Source organism: Euleptes europaea, chromosome 14 (assembly GCF_029931775.1).
Source record: "Euleptes europaea isolate rEulEur1 chromosome 14, rEulEur1.hap1, whole genome shotgun sequence".
NCBI classification, from domain to species: domain Eukaryota; kingdom Metazoa; phylum Chordata; class Lepidosauria; order Squamata; family Sphaerodactylidae; genus Euleptes; species Euleptes europaea.
Window position 1 is genome coordinate 678,140 of NC_079325.1, and position 13,764 is coordinate 691,903.

The 13,764-nt window shown below is 55.1% G+C and overlaps 1 protein-coding gene across 1 annotated transcript; it reads right to left on the bottom strand.

Annotated features, from left to right (window-relative positions):
• Nucleotides 1-62: 62 nt before the first annotated feature.
• Nucleotides 63-7,812, bottom strand: TREH (trehalase). Its single transcript, XM_056860826.1, has 15 exons — nt 7,718-7,812; nt 6,582-6,682; nt 5,868-6,015; nt 5,296-5,383; nt 5,110-5,210; nt 4,765-4,857; nt 4,519-4,635; nt 4,280-4,402; nt 3,393-3,442; nt 3,107-3,307; nt 2,777-2,994; nt 1,075-1,186; nt 749-861; nt 352-405; nt 63-209 (listed from the first exon to the last, which is right to left on the bottom strand). Exons 1-15 carry the CDS (start codon nt 7,810-7,812, stop codon nt 63-65), a joined length of 1,761 nt encoding a protein of 586 aa, XP_056716804.1.
• Nucleotides 7,813-13,764: the final 5,952 nt, after the last annotated feature.

Here is a 13,764-nt window from a genome sequence, read left to right on the forward strand (position 1 = left end):
TGTTTTGTTTTCAGTATTGCAGAGGGGCTCAAGGCTCCACAAAGCAGGCCTCCTTCTCCAACTCACAAAGGCTGCTGTGCGAGGAACAGTACAAGGAAGGCCCCGATCCAGGCCCAGGAGCAAGGCAGGGCAGAGCCCGCTGCAGTGAGGCGGTTGCCGTAGAGATCCAGGAGCTGCAAAGCCACGCCGTTTGTCCAGCCAAAGCCCTCCTGCCAGGGGAGAAGGAAAAGGACGAGCTAGGCTGCCCCCCCACACACACACACACATTCAGGCAAGCAAAAAGGGCCTGACTCCCCCCACCCAGTCTGAGGGGAGGTGTGAGCAGGAGGTGGCCAGGGCACTTTGCCTCACCTGAACAACATATTCCCCACCGGCACCTGGGGTCCCGTCACCTTCGACATCGTACTGCAGAAGGAAAAGAAGGGGGCTCAGCATCCCTCTGCTGGCCAGCTGAAAAGGGGACTGTTGCCGAGAGACAAAGTGGCTGGAGGTGATACAGGCACAACAGCCCTGCAGGGGTGACAGGGAGAGCATGCCCCCACCCCATTCCAGCCAAGCCAGCTTGCGGAGAGCCGCTGGACCGGAATGCCCTGGCTCTTTTCCGCCACCCCCTCACCCTGGGCTCTGCCCACGTTTCATCTTTTGACCACTTCCCCGGCTGATGGCAGATGCGGCTTGGCAAAACGGCCCCCAGCCCAGAGAGAGGCTCAGCTGGCAGGGGAGGCTGGTGGGGATACGAGGGCCTTACCTTCTCAAACATGGCCTGGTGCGTCTCATAGACAGCCAGGTTGGTTCTCACCCAGTTCTGAGCCAAGGTGAAGGCCAGCTCTCGGGCCCGGGAGGATGGCAACTTGGCCAGACCTGGCGGGCAGGAACCAGAGATGGTGAGGGGGGGGGGAATGGGACTCCACCCCTTTGGGTTCAGACCAAAGCCTTGGGGCTGTTACGGACAGGAAGGGGGCCGGGCAGGGTGCAGCAACTTCAGCTGCACAGAGACCTAGTGCAAATGCTACCCCACCCCACAACTGGCCAGCAAACACACGGGCCTGGTTTGCCTGGCTGGGAAGCCCTTACCTGCAATCACCATGTGCTGGAGTGGGGCCCATGCATTTGGGAAGTCCCACTGCTGCCCCGTGCGAGCCAGAGAGGTGGGCAGCCCGTGGGAATAGGACAGTGCTGGGCTGTTCTGTGGGCACCAGGAAAACAAGTCCAGGAAGGGATGGTTAGGCCTTCCACAGGCTGGGTGGCAGAAGCCTTGCCATAACACTGGTTGGGGGTGGGCACAGGGGGCAGTATGGCTGCCAAGAGCCAGTCAGCCAACTTGCAGATTGAGCACATCAGCCCAAAATGCCAGGGATGGAACCAGTACATTTGGCTTCCATGGGGCCTTGTCGTGGGGCAGAAAGCACCATCCCACCCCACCCTGGGTCAAATCTTGCCCACAGCCCTTCCCCCATCCGCTTTGCAACTAATTTGGCAATGGCGCCCTCTGCTGGCAGAGGCTAACCCACACGCCTGCTTCCTCCTCCCCTCCCCACTGCTGTGCACTGTGCCAGATCTTGTACGCGGAGGCTCGCAAACCTGTTGACACCCTCTCCTCTTGCGACAGCATGTGGCCCATTCCTGGTGCCCTGTGGGTAGCCTCCTACAAGCCCCACAGCAGGAGGGTGCTGGGATGCCCAGGCTGAACGGCACACAACGGCTTTGGCCAGGGGGTGCCCGCACTTCAAGGCTTGCTGGGGTGGGCTAAGTGACTCCATCACAAGGCATCTAAGGCAGACTCTGTGGCCTTCCAACGCACACACAGCTCCCGGGGGAGCAGAATGCAGGCTGCGCATTTCCCCCTTATAACTTAGCAATTAAAATGGCTAGTTTTTTTTAATAAAAGCTGGGACTTAATATAGTTGCAATAGATTAGTATAGCATAATAACAATCTGTCAATTACTGTCTCAAAAAAGCACTTCAGTGACGGTGGCAGAATGAAGGGGGGGCTGAAACCAGGAGAGCTGCGCAAAGTACTTTTGGAACATTCCCCTGCTGTTGTGAATGCCTCAGCATTTGCAGCACCAAACGAGAGCTGCAGAAAGGATTGTCTGTGTGTAAAAGCCACCCTGGTGTGGGGTGAGCTCTTTGGAAAGACCACAGCCAGAGTCCCTTTGGAAGTCCTGGGCACTGGAACGGCTACCTCGCTTGCAGGTCCGGCCCTCACGCCCTGCCACCCCCCACCCCAAGAACACAAAACAACGACCGGAGGACTTTAAAACAAAGTCAGGAATTGCCAAGTCAATATTAGCCATATAACAATCTACTGCAACAGTGAACAAGAACCCAGCTTTCTTTTTAAGTTGTCCCTCGCCCCTTTCCTTCTGGAATTAAGGGGGGGTGCAGGCTGCAGATTTGTCCCTCTGCAACACAAACAGGTAGAGGCTTGCTTAAAAAAAAAAAAAGCCAGGAAATGGTGCACTGTAGCCACAGAGCAGGAGAACATTAGCGCACTCTCAAGCTGCCTGGGCTTGTTTTTCAAAGGCCTCCCTTACAACGGAAAGAAATGGTGGCCTGTTGGGGGGGGGGGTTGAGCCACGGCAAGTGTGGAGACCCCTCTGGTGCAACTACTCCGTTGCCGATGGCGTCGTCTGCAGGAGGAAGAGTCCAAGCCCTTCCACTTGAACGACACTGGCCGAAGCAGAGTAGGAGGTGACTGAGCCCCTCCATGGCCTTTGGGCGTTCAGTCCTTGCCTGGCTTTCTTGGCCCGTGCCGAGGCCTAGGGGGCTTACCTCCAGGTAGCGCAGGGCCTTTTCCATGGCGGCACCCTCCAAGCCACACTCGGCCCACAGCGGGGTTAAGTTGGATGGGTAGAAGGCCTGGTTATGCTGGTGGCGCTGCAGGTTGTAGTCCAGCCAGGTGCCGGTGCCCTCGTGCCACAGGACGGCCCTCACAGCAGCCACCCGCTGCTGGTGAGCAGCCCGGAACCGGGCAGCTTTTGCAGCATCTCCTGGCAAGGAGGCAGGACAAGTGAGTGAGGAAGGTGGGCAGGGGGGGCAGCCTGGCAATGGCAGCCTGGTCCCCTCCACCCCGTCCCCATCCCCATCCCCACAGCGCCTCACCCAGCCGGGTGCAGAAGTTGGCCAGAAGTGCTTCCACGTGGCACAGGATGGCATTGAGGTCAACGGGCACGACAGCACTGGTCTGCGTGTCCTGCAGTGTGGCTGGCAGGGGAGGGGGCCCCGGCAGGAACCAGCGTGAAGAAAAGTCCCAGCCCGACTCGGCCGCGCCCTGCAGCTCGGACCACAGCTCCTGCTGCCTGCCTGCGGAGGGGTGAGAAGGGAGCTGAGCCAGGAGAGGGTGGCCCAGCCCGGCCCGGATAGTGGGGTGGGGAAGGGGTGTGCTAACCTTCCGGCAGGCCCTGGGCCAGCTCCACGTCCTTGCTGTAGGCCTCTGGCCTGGGGGCGGGGGGAGGACACAAGCATCAACAAATTACCATTGACTTTAAAAGAGGAAACTTCTCTAAAATGAAGAAAATGGTAAAAAGAAAGTTGAAAATAACAGTTTAGGAGGGTTAAATCTCTGGAAAAGGCTGGGGGGTTACTCAAGTCCTCAATTCTAGAGGCTCGGCTAGATATACCACAGGTCAGGAAAGGTAGTATGAAGTCCAAGAGGTCACCACCATGGCTAACGCATAAGGTGAAGGAAGCTATTCGAGAAAAAAAGGCTTCCTTCAGAATCTGGAAGGCTTGCCCAAGCGAGGCAAACAAAAGCAAACACAAACTTGCACAAAGGAAAGGCCAGCAATTAGAGATGCGAAAAAAAGAAAAAAAAGATTTTGAGGGACATGTTGCTAAACACATCAAGACCAACAATAAAATAATCTTTAAGGACATTAGGAGCAGGAAACCAGCTAGGGAAGCAGTTGGTTGACAATTGGAGTAAAGGAACAATAAGGGAGGATAAAGTGATTGCAGAGAAACGAAATGCATTCTTCTCATCTGTCTTCACTGTTGAAGATATAGGGCAGATTCATTTTCCTGGACAGATGTTTCCCTCCAGGATCAGAGGAGCAGGCCTATTACATTGGGTGCCGTGGAGCACAGGCAGGATAAATGCTGCTGCAGCCGCCTTGCTTGTGGGCTTCCTAGAGGCACCTGGTTGGCCACTGTGTGGACTGACGGCTGGACTTGGTGTGACCCAGCAGGGCTTTTCTTATGTTCTTATCAGCCTGGGGTTGGGGGGGGGGTCTACGGGGGGAAGAGCCCCAAGCCCCATCTGGCTGCGCCCCTCACCTGGGCTCCCCCACTGGCACGCTGTAGTGGTTCAAGGAGTACTCCTGGCCAGCAAAGGTCACGTTGACAGCCCGCTGCTCCTGCCAGAAGCGGTACTCCTCCTCCAGCACACCCAGGCTGGCGCTGCAGGCAACCAGAGGAACTGTCAATGCAAGGGAGGGAGGGAGACGGGACACAGAAAACAGCCCCCTCCCCTTCAGGGAGCAGAAAACAGCCCCCACTGGACCCCGGCCGCTTACTTGAGGAAGGCCAGGTCGCCGGTGTGCTTCAGGTAGGCCTCCATCATGAGGGTGAGGAAGGGAGGCTGGCTCCGCCGCTGGTAGTAGACGCGGCCTCCGTTGGGGACGTGTCCAAATCTGTCACCAAGAAGCAACACTGGAGCAGGCACCGGGGGTGGGGGCAGGAGCCTCCAGGCAGGCAGGCAGGCAGGGGCCCACCCCACCCCACCCCCTGCCCCTCTCCCTGCTCAGCTTTGGGACTCTCACTTTTCCACCAGATAAAGGAAGTTCTGGATCATGCCCTTCGCTGTGGCCGTCATGTTGCAGAGCAGAAGACCCTCGATGACCCAAAAGGAATCCCTGCAGGGAAAGGCCAGGCCTCAGTGCTGGGGGCACTGCAAAAGAGCCCCCCCCCCAGCTCCACCCACACCCATGCAGCTGCCCCAAGGACCGACTCTCCTCCCTGCAGGACCTTCAGGCCTCTGTGTCAGAGCCTTGCAAAGCCCTGGGCCAGCCACTAGCTTGGCCAGACCAGGCCTGCTCTGGAGGCCACATTAAAGTTCGGGGGTGTGTGCCAGGCCCTTCTCTCCCCCCCCCCAATAAGCTTCTCACCAATAGTAATACTCCATGAATCGCCCCCCAGGCACAATCATTGGGCTTGGCACGTAGATCAGGGAGTACCTCTCTGGGTCGGTCTGCACATCGGCTTTGACCTGAAACGCAAGCTGGTTGCTGGCAGTGGACACAGGCCCATCCCCCACCCAGGAACCCAGGGAGGGGGAGATCCTGGCAGCTCACCTTCCTACCCAGCAGCTTCCACTTGGCGTTCAGCTCCTGGGCCCAGGACCGCAGCCTCTGGTCGGAAATGAGTCCGAGCAGCTCTGGGCTAGAGAGGGACAGGGGGCAAGCAGGGCAGTGGGGAGCTGGGGAGCTCTGCACTGCCTCGGTGGGGGGTCACCTTCTCCCTCCCCAAGGGAAGCTCCGGGGCCGTCTTGCCCATCCTTGCCTGGCTTCTCCATACGGAGGCTCTATTTAGCCGTCTTGGCTGACCCCTCCCCCAGGCCATCTGAGCTTGGAGCCTTCGAGGCAGCAAATGCTGCACATTAATTTTGGGTTGTGCACCAAGACAGTGGCCCCTGCTGCAGACTTACGTCTTTCTGGCAAAACAAACCCCGGCAGGCAGTCCTGGAAGAGGGAGGCCTGCATGGAAGAGCTGACTGGACTTTGGCTGATGAGCAGGCGACCCTGCACACGCCCCCTCCCGGTGGCACAGAAAAGGAGCCCTGGAGCAGCCTCTTGTGCGCTCACACCTCCTGCCCTCTCACTGTAGGATGCTGACCCAGAGAGACTGGCTAGGATTCAAGGGATACCTGCGTGTCCAGTCTGAAGGCTCCCAGGGCTCAAACTCCTGCCCATGGGGCAAGAAGTGCGTCTTTACAAACTCCTCCAGCTGCTGCTTGGACAAAGCCCCGCCCGGCGTTGCATTCACCAGTTGCTGGAAGTCCTGCAGGACCATTTCTGGGAAGAGAGGTCCAGCCGTCAGCTCAGGGGCCCGGCCTCGTCTTGGCAGCACTAGGCCAGCCCGACTGTGCCCAGCTAGGGCCTGGCTCTGCAGTGTGCACCACTGCTCCTGCCATCACCACACCCTCTTGCTCTGGTGTGGAGCAGAACCCCATGCTGCTCCAGAAGAGGTCAGGTGCCGAATGCCTCCCAAGTCCACCATTGAATGGGCAATGCGCGCCTGCTTCACGGCTGTACATCTTTCCCCTCCCCATGCAGAAAGAACCGCCACATTCAGCGTCAGCTTAGAAGTCCTCCAATGAACATTGTTTGGAAACCGCCTGCACATGCCAGGGTAAAAGCTGGAGGGGGGGGGGCGGCACAGATCAGGTTTTTAGACTGGTGTCCAAAGCAGGAACGCTGCTCTTCTGCATCAGCCAAAGAGGAACTGATGTCGGAGAGCACCCAGCCACAAGAAATGGCCCTAGCAGGAAAGAGGAACTGCGGGAGGGCAGTCCCACTGCCCCCCAGAGACAGGCCCAGCAGGTTCCGCCCCATTCCCCAGGGCAGGGCTGGCCGCTCACCTTGGCTGGCTCGCAGGGGCAGGTCCACAAAGTGCTTGTCGTCAGTGAAAAGCTTCTTCATCTGGACCTGCCGCAGCAGCTCCCCAGTGCAGTAGATCTGGCTGGGGAAGGGCAGGCAAAAGGGGTCAGGGGTGGAAGGGGAGGAGAGGACCACCCCCCACATAGGCCTGGGAGGCTCTTTGCTGCCCCTCCTCTCACCTGTGCTACGCAGGCGGGCCACAGCTCCTGCCCTTCCTGTCCGGCCCATAGTTCCCCAGACTGGCATTGAGAGAAACCCTCGTACCTGCTCAGCACCCCCCACTTCCACCCTCACAACCTGTCTTAGACCAGGGGAGAGCCTGTCTTGGAGCGTGTGTGTGTGTGGGTGTGGGTGGGTGTGGTGGTTCTTCAAGGCACCTCTTTGACCCTGTCCCGCAGACCTTTATGGACAGGCGTCTCTTCAGGTGCCCTCAAGCCCACTGGCATAGGGGTGCTCGGCAGCCTCTGGCCATGCTCCTTGCTTCTTGGTGTGGCAGCTAGACCATAGCCGGACTCACTGTGGGCAAGGTGCACCCTCTCAGCCTCTGCACCTTCCCTGCCAGCCTTTTGGGTGGGGCTGTTGTGAGGAGCCGGGGGACCTTTGCCAAATAAGAGGTGCAAGCACACAACACCCTGCCTGACCAGCATCTTATGGCAATCAGTTGATAGGGGGATGTTGTCACCACCTTAGCAGAACAGCTCCTAATTCTTCCCAAAGCACAACCTGCAAGCAGCTCCAATTCCTGCCCATCAGGGAACAGGCACAGCGGTCACCACCTGGCCACACAGAAGCATTCTGAAAGCAGCCCTCCGTTCCGCACACACAATTGATCCCGGAAACAGCAGCACGGGCCTGAATGACAGCAAGGGCAGGACAGAAGCCCCCCCCCCCCAATTCTGCAACCCTGCAAAGGATGAGACGGGGGAGTGGCTTGGCCAGGGAGGAGGGACACATGCAAAACAGCCTCTGCTCTCACCCTTGGAGAAGAAGCCCTTCCACTGAATTACTTTTGGACAGCAGCAAGAAGGGGCACCCTGAGCTAGGGCCCCTGCTCCTCACCCGACTTGGGAAGAACAAGGCCAGATGTCACACCTGCCAGGGCCCCAGTACCACTCACCTGTCACAAGGTGGTGGGAAACTGCCTGCCACTGCTTGCTGCCCCGGCACACCTATGCAGATGCCCAGAAGTACCCACCAGGCTGGGAAAGGCATCCTGTCAGCAGCAAGGTGCGGTAGCAGACCACCCTACTTGAGGGAATGCTCCAAGAAAGGTCTGCATGTGGCACCGCCCACCACAAGGTCCAAGATGCAAAGTCTACAGGGTGAACTTCCGCTCGGGCTGGGCCTGGCATGGGGGGGGGAGGGGTGGGCAGGCTGTTCCACGGGCACCAGAGCTGGGAGGAGCCGCTCGGAAGAAACAAGAGGCTGGCCTCAGCACCCAGCATTTTGCTTTCCCCATGCTTCTGTGAAAAAATGCCACATCTTGAACCAAACTATTACGATCCAAGAACTATCACAAGCAATAAGGAAAATGAAAAAGGATAAAGCTCCGGCCCAGATGGCCTGAGAGCAAAGTGCTACAAGTGTTTTGAAGAAAATTTGATGATACCACTGCAAAAAGATATGAATCAAATAAGCAAAGAGAAAATATTGCCTCCATCATGGCAGGATGATCACGTAACATTGAGACACAAAGAAGGCAATAATCCAACATCGATACAGACCTATTCCATTATTGAATGTCAACTATAAACTTTTTACAATGATAATGGCAGAGAAATTAAGAAAATGTATAGCAGAATTAATTTGCACAAATCAGACAGGCTTTGTGCCAAATAGACTGATGAGACAATATACGCTTCACCATAAATGCAATTAAATTTGTGCGTGGGGGGGAGGAGAAAGTAGCGTTTATGTTCTTAGATGCGGGAAAAGAGTTTGACAGTCTAGCACAGCTTTTCCTACTGAAAACTCTTGGAAGCTTCAACTGTGGTCAACGGGTTAACTTAACAGATATTTCAACCTAACTTTCAAAGTTACTTCTTTAATTTCTCTCACAATAAAAGACCTACAAGCATCCCATTCAATAGCACATTCTAGCTGTCCCTGTATTATTATTAAACTACTCTGAAGTTGGTCTATGAGGTAGGTTAGGTGGCCAGTATGTGACTGGCTGTCAGTTACCCAGTGCACTTCTGTGGCAGAGGGGGTTTCCCGTCTCCTAGTCTGGCACTCTAGACTGCTACACCACACTTGTTCTCGTTTGATCAGGCTGGTAGCGTAGGGGTCTGTGGGAATGCTACAGGCAGAATGTTGCTTGATGTTAGCCAAGCATTTGACTGAGTCCACCCCCCTCCCCTCTACCAATGTATTGTCTGGCAAACAGATTAAATATGGGAATGAGGCTAGCAGTGTCCTGGTTGAAGAACCAGAGCATTGCGCTTCATCTCCCTGGAGCAAATTCTCAAGGGGGCTGTGACAGCACTCTCTGTGGTGACCCCCACCTTATGGAACGGCCTCCCTGACGTGTTCAGGACGAGGCTCCCGCTCTCCTAGATTTTGGCAAATGATGCAAAATGGAATTTTATTTTTTGTACAGGTTAAATGGGGCTGTACTGTAATGAGACGGTCGGAAAGTTGCATTGGTAAAGCGAGAGGGACTGTGGACCGTAAGCCTATCGCTGCAAGTCTGCTCCAGACTTGACACCACTTGCCGTGTCATGTTGAAAAGTTCAAACTTTGTTTTCAGCTCCATTTGAGATTGCTGTTTGTTTTCAGATTTCTGTAGCCCAACCCCTATTGTACTGCTCATTAGATGTCCCATCCCGTTGACTGTATTTGACTTATACTAATGTAATCTGCCTTGAGACTCAGTGAGAAAGAAGGACTAGAAATAACCAGATAGATTGGATGTTGGGATCAAACGTTGAACCACCGGAGATTTGGGCTGAGATGCCACCAATACGCAGATGACACTCACCTCTGTCTCACGCTTGCAGTTGGACAAACACTTATCAAGGATGCTCTGGGCCGATTCTGTATTGAGGAGGGGGTTGGACTAGATGGATTGTGTGGCCCCTCCCAACTCTGTGATTCTCTCCCAGGCAACTTGTGGAAACTTGTGAACTGGAGTTTTAGAATGGATGAGAGGTTATAAACGGAAACTGAATCCCAACAAAACAAGAGATGCTACTTGGGGAGGAGGGAATTTGACCCAGGAAATGTGGTATCTCGTCCTAGATGAGGCTGCTCCGGGACTCAGGCCTCCTGTGGGGTAAACATGTGGCAGCGGTGGCCAGCGTTGCCTTTCATCAGCTTCAGCTTGTGAGCCGACTGTGGCCCTTCTTGAATGAGATCTTGCCACTGTGGTGCATACCCTAGTAACATCTAGATTACTGCAATGTGCTTTATGTGGGGCTGCCATTGAAGACTATCCAGATCTGCACAGAATGCTGTGGCCAGAATGCTGCCTGGAGCGGGTGCCAGGGGCCAGATCACTCCAGTCTTGTTCCACCTACACCGGCTCTCAATTTGCTTCCATGTCCATTTCAAGGTGCCGATATTGACCTTGAAAGCCTTATATGACTTGCGGCCGACCACCATACCTTAAGGCCTGCCTTCTCGCACATGACCCTACCCATCCACCCCTGGTCATCTTTGGAGGCCCTACTTCAGGTACCCCCGCCATCTGAGGCTGGATGGGTGGCAATCTGAAGGGCCTTCTCTGTCGTGGTGCTCAAAGTTTGGGACTCCTATTTGAACATAAGAAAGGCCCTACTGGATCAGACCCAGGCCCATCAAGTCCAGCAGTCTGTTCACACAGTGGCCAACCAGGAGCCTCTAGGAAGCCCCCAAACAAGAAAGCTGCAGCAGCAGCACCATCCTGCAGCAGCACCATTTGCCCTCCTCCCTGATCAAGCTGTTTGTTTTTATTGACTTGTATAAATATTTTCAATGCTGCTTCCATGTTTGGATGTTCCCTGCTGGTGGTGGAATGTTCTGCCAAGTCTCAGTCAACTTATAGCGACCCTGTAGGGTTTTCAAGGTGGTTTGCAATTGCCTGCCTCTGCGTGGGCTGAGAGTTCTGAGAGAACTGTGAATGGCTCAAGGTCACCCTGCTGGCTGCATATGGAGGAGTGGGGAATTGAACTCGGTTCTCCAGATTAAGAGTCCCCTGCCCTTAACCACTACACCACTGGCGCTCGCTCACAGCGTTGGGGACCCCTATTTGCTCAGGCCAGCGCTGGGTGCCACTTTAAGAAGGATGGAGAGGCTCAGAGGAAGCAATGAGCCAGGAAGGAAGCTCCCATGATAGAAGGCTGAGGGGTTTCTGCTACAGGAGAGGAGCTACAGCGGAAGCACCGGCTGCCCCCTGCCCTGCAGAAGACCTTCAGCTCTTTGGAGGGTACAGACTTGCTCTCTGCTGCTCCAGTTCTAGGAGAGCAGCTGTTGGTTGAACATTAGCAAAAGCTTCTCAAAGGTAAAGCCAATTCAACAGTGGAAACAATTCCCCGGGGGAGGAGTGTTGGCTGGCGGTCTCAAAACAAAGGCTCAACAGAAATGGCCTCTTCTGGAGTTTCTACACAGCAGGTCCTCAAGAACTCCAACACTCACCCACCGCTCCATCTTCGTCCTCCCTGCCAGAGCAGCCACACACACCCTCTCTCCGGTCCTCCCTCCCACCCTTCAGTCACCACCATGCACTGCAGCGGGGCAACAGGGCAGGTAGGATGACTTCAGAGCAGGTCAAACGCACACAGGGCAGAGAACAAGCCAGTGAATATGTTCACTGCACGCTGCCCTCCTGCCACTGGTACAAGTCACAAGGCATGCCAACAGCAGAGTCAGTCTAGCCCCAACCAAACACTGAGAAGGCAAGAGAGGTCACCGGCAGAAGCTGGACACCCCCTCTGCGCTGAAACTGGGCCCAGAGCACAGAGAGCTGTCAGGCAACGAGGAGCAGGGCAGCGCCTCAGCCCTGGAAGCGGCCCAGGCACAAGGCCTGCGCCACACCGACTTGCCATGCCGGAAGGACAGAACCCCAGCCAAGGAAGGGGGAGAGAAGAGAGGCCAGCCTTTGCAGAGAGTCCTGGAACCACCCCCCACCCCCTTCAACCAGGATTCTCCCCCCTCCACCCCATGCTTAAAGCAACCACTGGTTTACGTCAGACAGACAATCTAAACAAATTCAAGTCCCAGTGAACTTTTATTGAGCTCTTTCTCTTCTTTAAAATAAGCCAGTTTCTTTTACCATTCAGTACTTTTGCTTTCCAGCACCAAGACGGTCAGTCAGCCTTCCACCACATACCTTGTGTACAGAAATGCATATTGAACCAAAAACTGAGCTCAAGTGGACATTTGCCAATTACCAGTTTCCAAAATAAAGTTCATTCTCCCTCCCACCCCACCCTTCCAATTCTAGTCCCCACTGTTCACAGTGAACAGAGCCTGGGCTGAGGACCAATGAAAATACCAGGTTGCTTAAACTGAACACAAAACAGCCCTCCCCCCCACCCAAATTTTCCAGTTGTTTTAATAAAGGGAATAGTGACTTTTTTCCAGATTGACCCCACCCCACCCCCATTCCTGGTTAAAATACAGCAAGGCTGTATCTTAATATATCCCCCACCCTCCCCAAATGCCTGCACAGGACTTTAGAATACTGCCAGAAGGGGGTAGGGCTTGGTCACCTTCCCAGCCCCCAGGTCACCAAGAAATGCTACAGCACACCCCAGCGTCGTCTTAACCTTCTGAAACTCTGCCAGAGGAAAGTGGCAACTGTGCCCCATTAACAGTGTTTATGGTGTACCCCAGACAATGGCACCCCTGGCACCAGCAGAAGAGGTCAGCTGACTGCTGGCGACAGCCGTGCCCCAAAAGGCAAGGCTTGTGACGTATGGCAGCCACACATCTGGCATGGATCAATAGCTCCTGTGCAGGCAAGCCCATCCCTAAAAGAAAATCAGAATGAGATGTCCAATGCTAACACCTCCCTCTGCCTTTGTGTCCAGCTTCCAAGATCTCACCCAGCTCCTCACACAAAAGCCAGAGGGGGAAAGGAAAGATGCTCCCATCTCATCCTGAAGAAATTAAAAGAGCCAAATAAGACCAGCCCCCCTCCCCCCTCCCCCCCTGGCAAGTGCAGCACCCTTTGGGAAGAGCACAGCAAGACATGGAACTCAAGGCTGGCTTGCACCCCCACTTCAAGAGGCTTCACCCTGGATGGGTCAGACTTGACACACTGGACTCGAAGGGTGAAGCCAGCCCCAAGGCCCTCGGCCTCTGTTCCCTTGGGAACTCCAGAGCACACAAGAGACGGCTCTCAGCTGCTGCAGTCCATGAATTTTGCAGGCAAGTTACCTTCCGGAATGACACCAGTAGGATTTGGTTTCAGATGGGAGAAAAAATTTGGAGCATCTTTCCATTTACAAGTCCTTCTATGCCCTAGAAAGAAATGGCTACTAATGAGCCCCAGGTGGCTTCCTGACCCCCCAAAGCCACCTGACAGCAAAGCTCAAGAACATGGGCAAGTGCCACTCCTCTTCCAGGAGGCCCTGCTTAAAGTAATACTACTTTTGACTTTAAAATGCTGTGCTTCAAGAATGGCACAGGGCACAGCAGCCCAACCCCCCACCACTACTCATGGCACAGGGCATCAACATCAGGTGTGCGCAATCACAAGATCCAACACTTCTGCACACAGATCCCGCTGCACTAAAATGACCCTCTGTCCCCGCTGCCGGGACAACAAACTAGCTGCAGAAGAGAAGCGAGATTTTGCTTCGGGTCAGAACTCCCCATCTAACCCTTGCCCCCCAACACACAAGAGCGCTCGCCTGCTCCGTGCAGCCCCAGGGAAGTCCTCAGCAGCCGGGTGGAATTTAAGGGCAGCTTTTGCTACGCTACTATGGAGTTACTTAGACAAAACATTTCCACTTTGAACGGGGCTGTCAGGAGGCACATGGTTCTAGCACAGAGCTCCAAGGAACAGGTGGTGTGGAGGGGTGGTTTTCTAATTTCAATTTGGGAACTCTCAGGGCAAGGAAGCGTGCCAGACTATATGGTGCCCAAGAACAGAGGCAATGTGTTCAACCAGGTGCCTCCTGGCAGCCTGTTGCTGGTCAGGGGGGAAGGGAATTCTTAAGAAGTTTACAGGTCATTTTT

Coding starts and splice junctions, on each gene's coding strand:
- TREH (XM_056860826.1), bottom strand. CDS start 7,812: ATGCCTTTCCCAGCCTGGTGGGTACTTCTGGGCATCTGCATAGGTGTG. Junction 4,636..4,764: donor TTCCTTTATCTGGTGGAAAA/GTGAGAGTCCCA, acceptor TCTTGGTGACAG/ATTTGGACACGTCCCCAACG. Junction 862..1,074: donor CCAGCACATGGTGATTGCAG/GTAAGGGCTTCC, acceptor CCTGCCCGCCAG/GTCTGGCCAAGTTGCCATCC.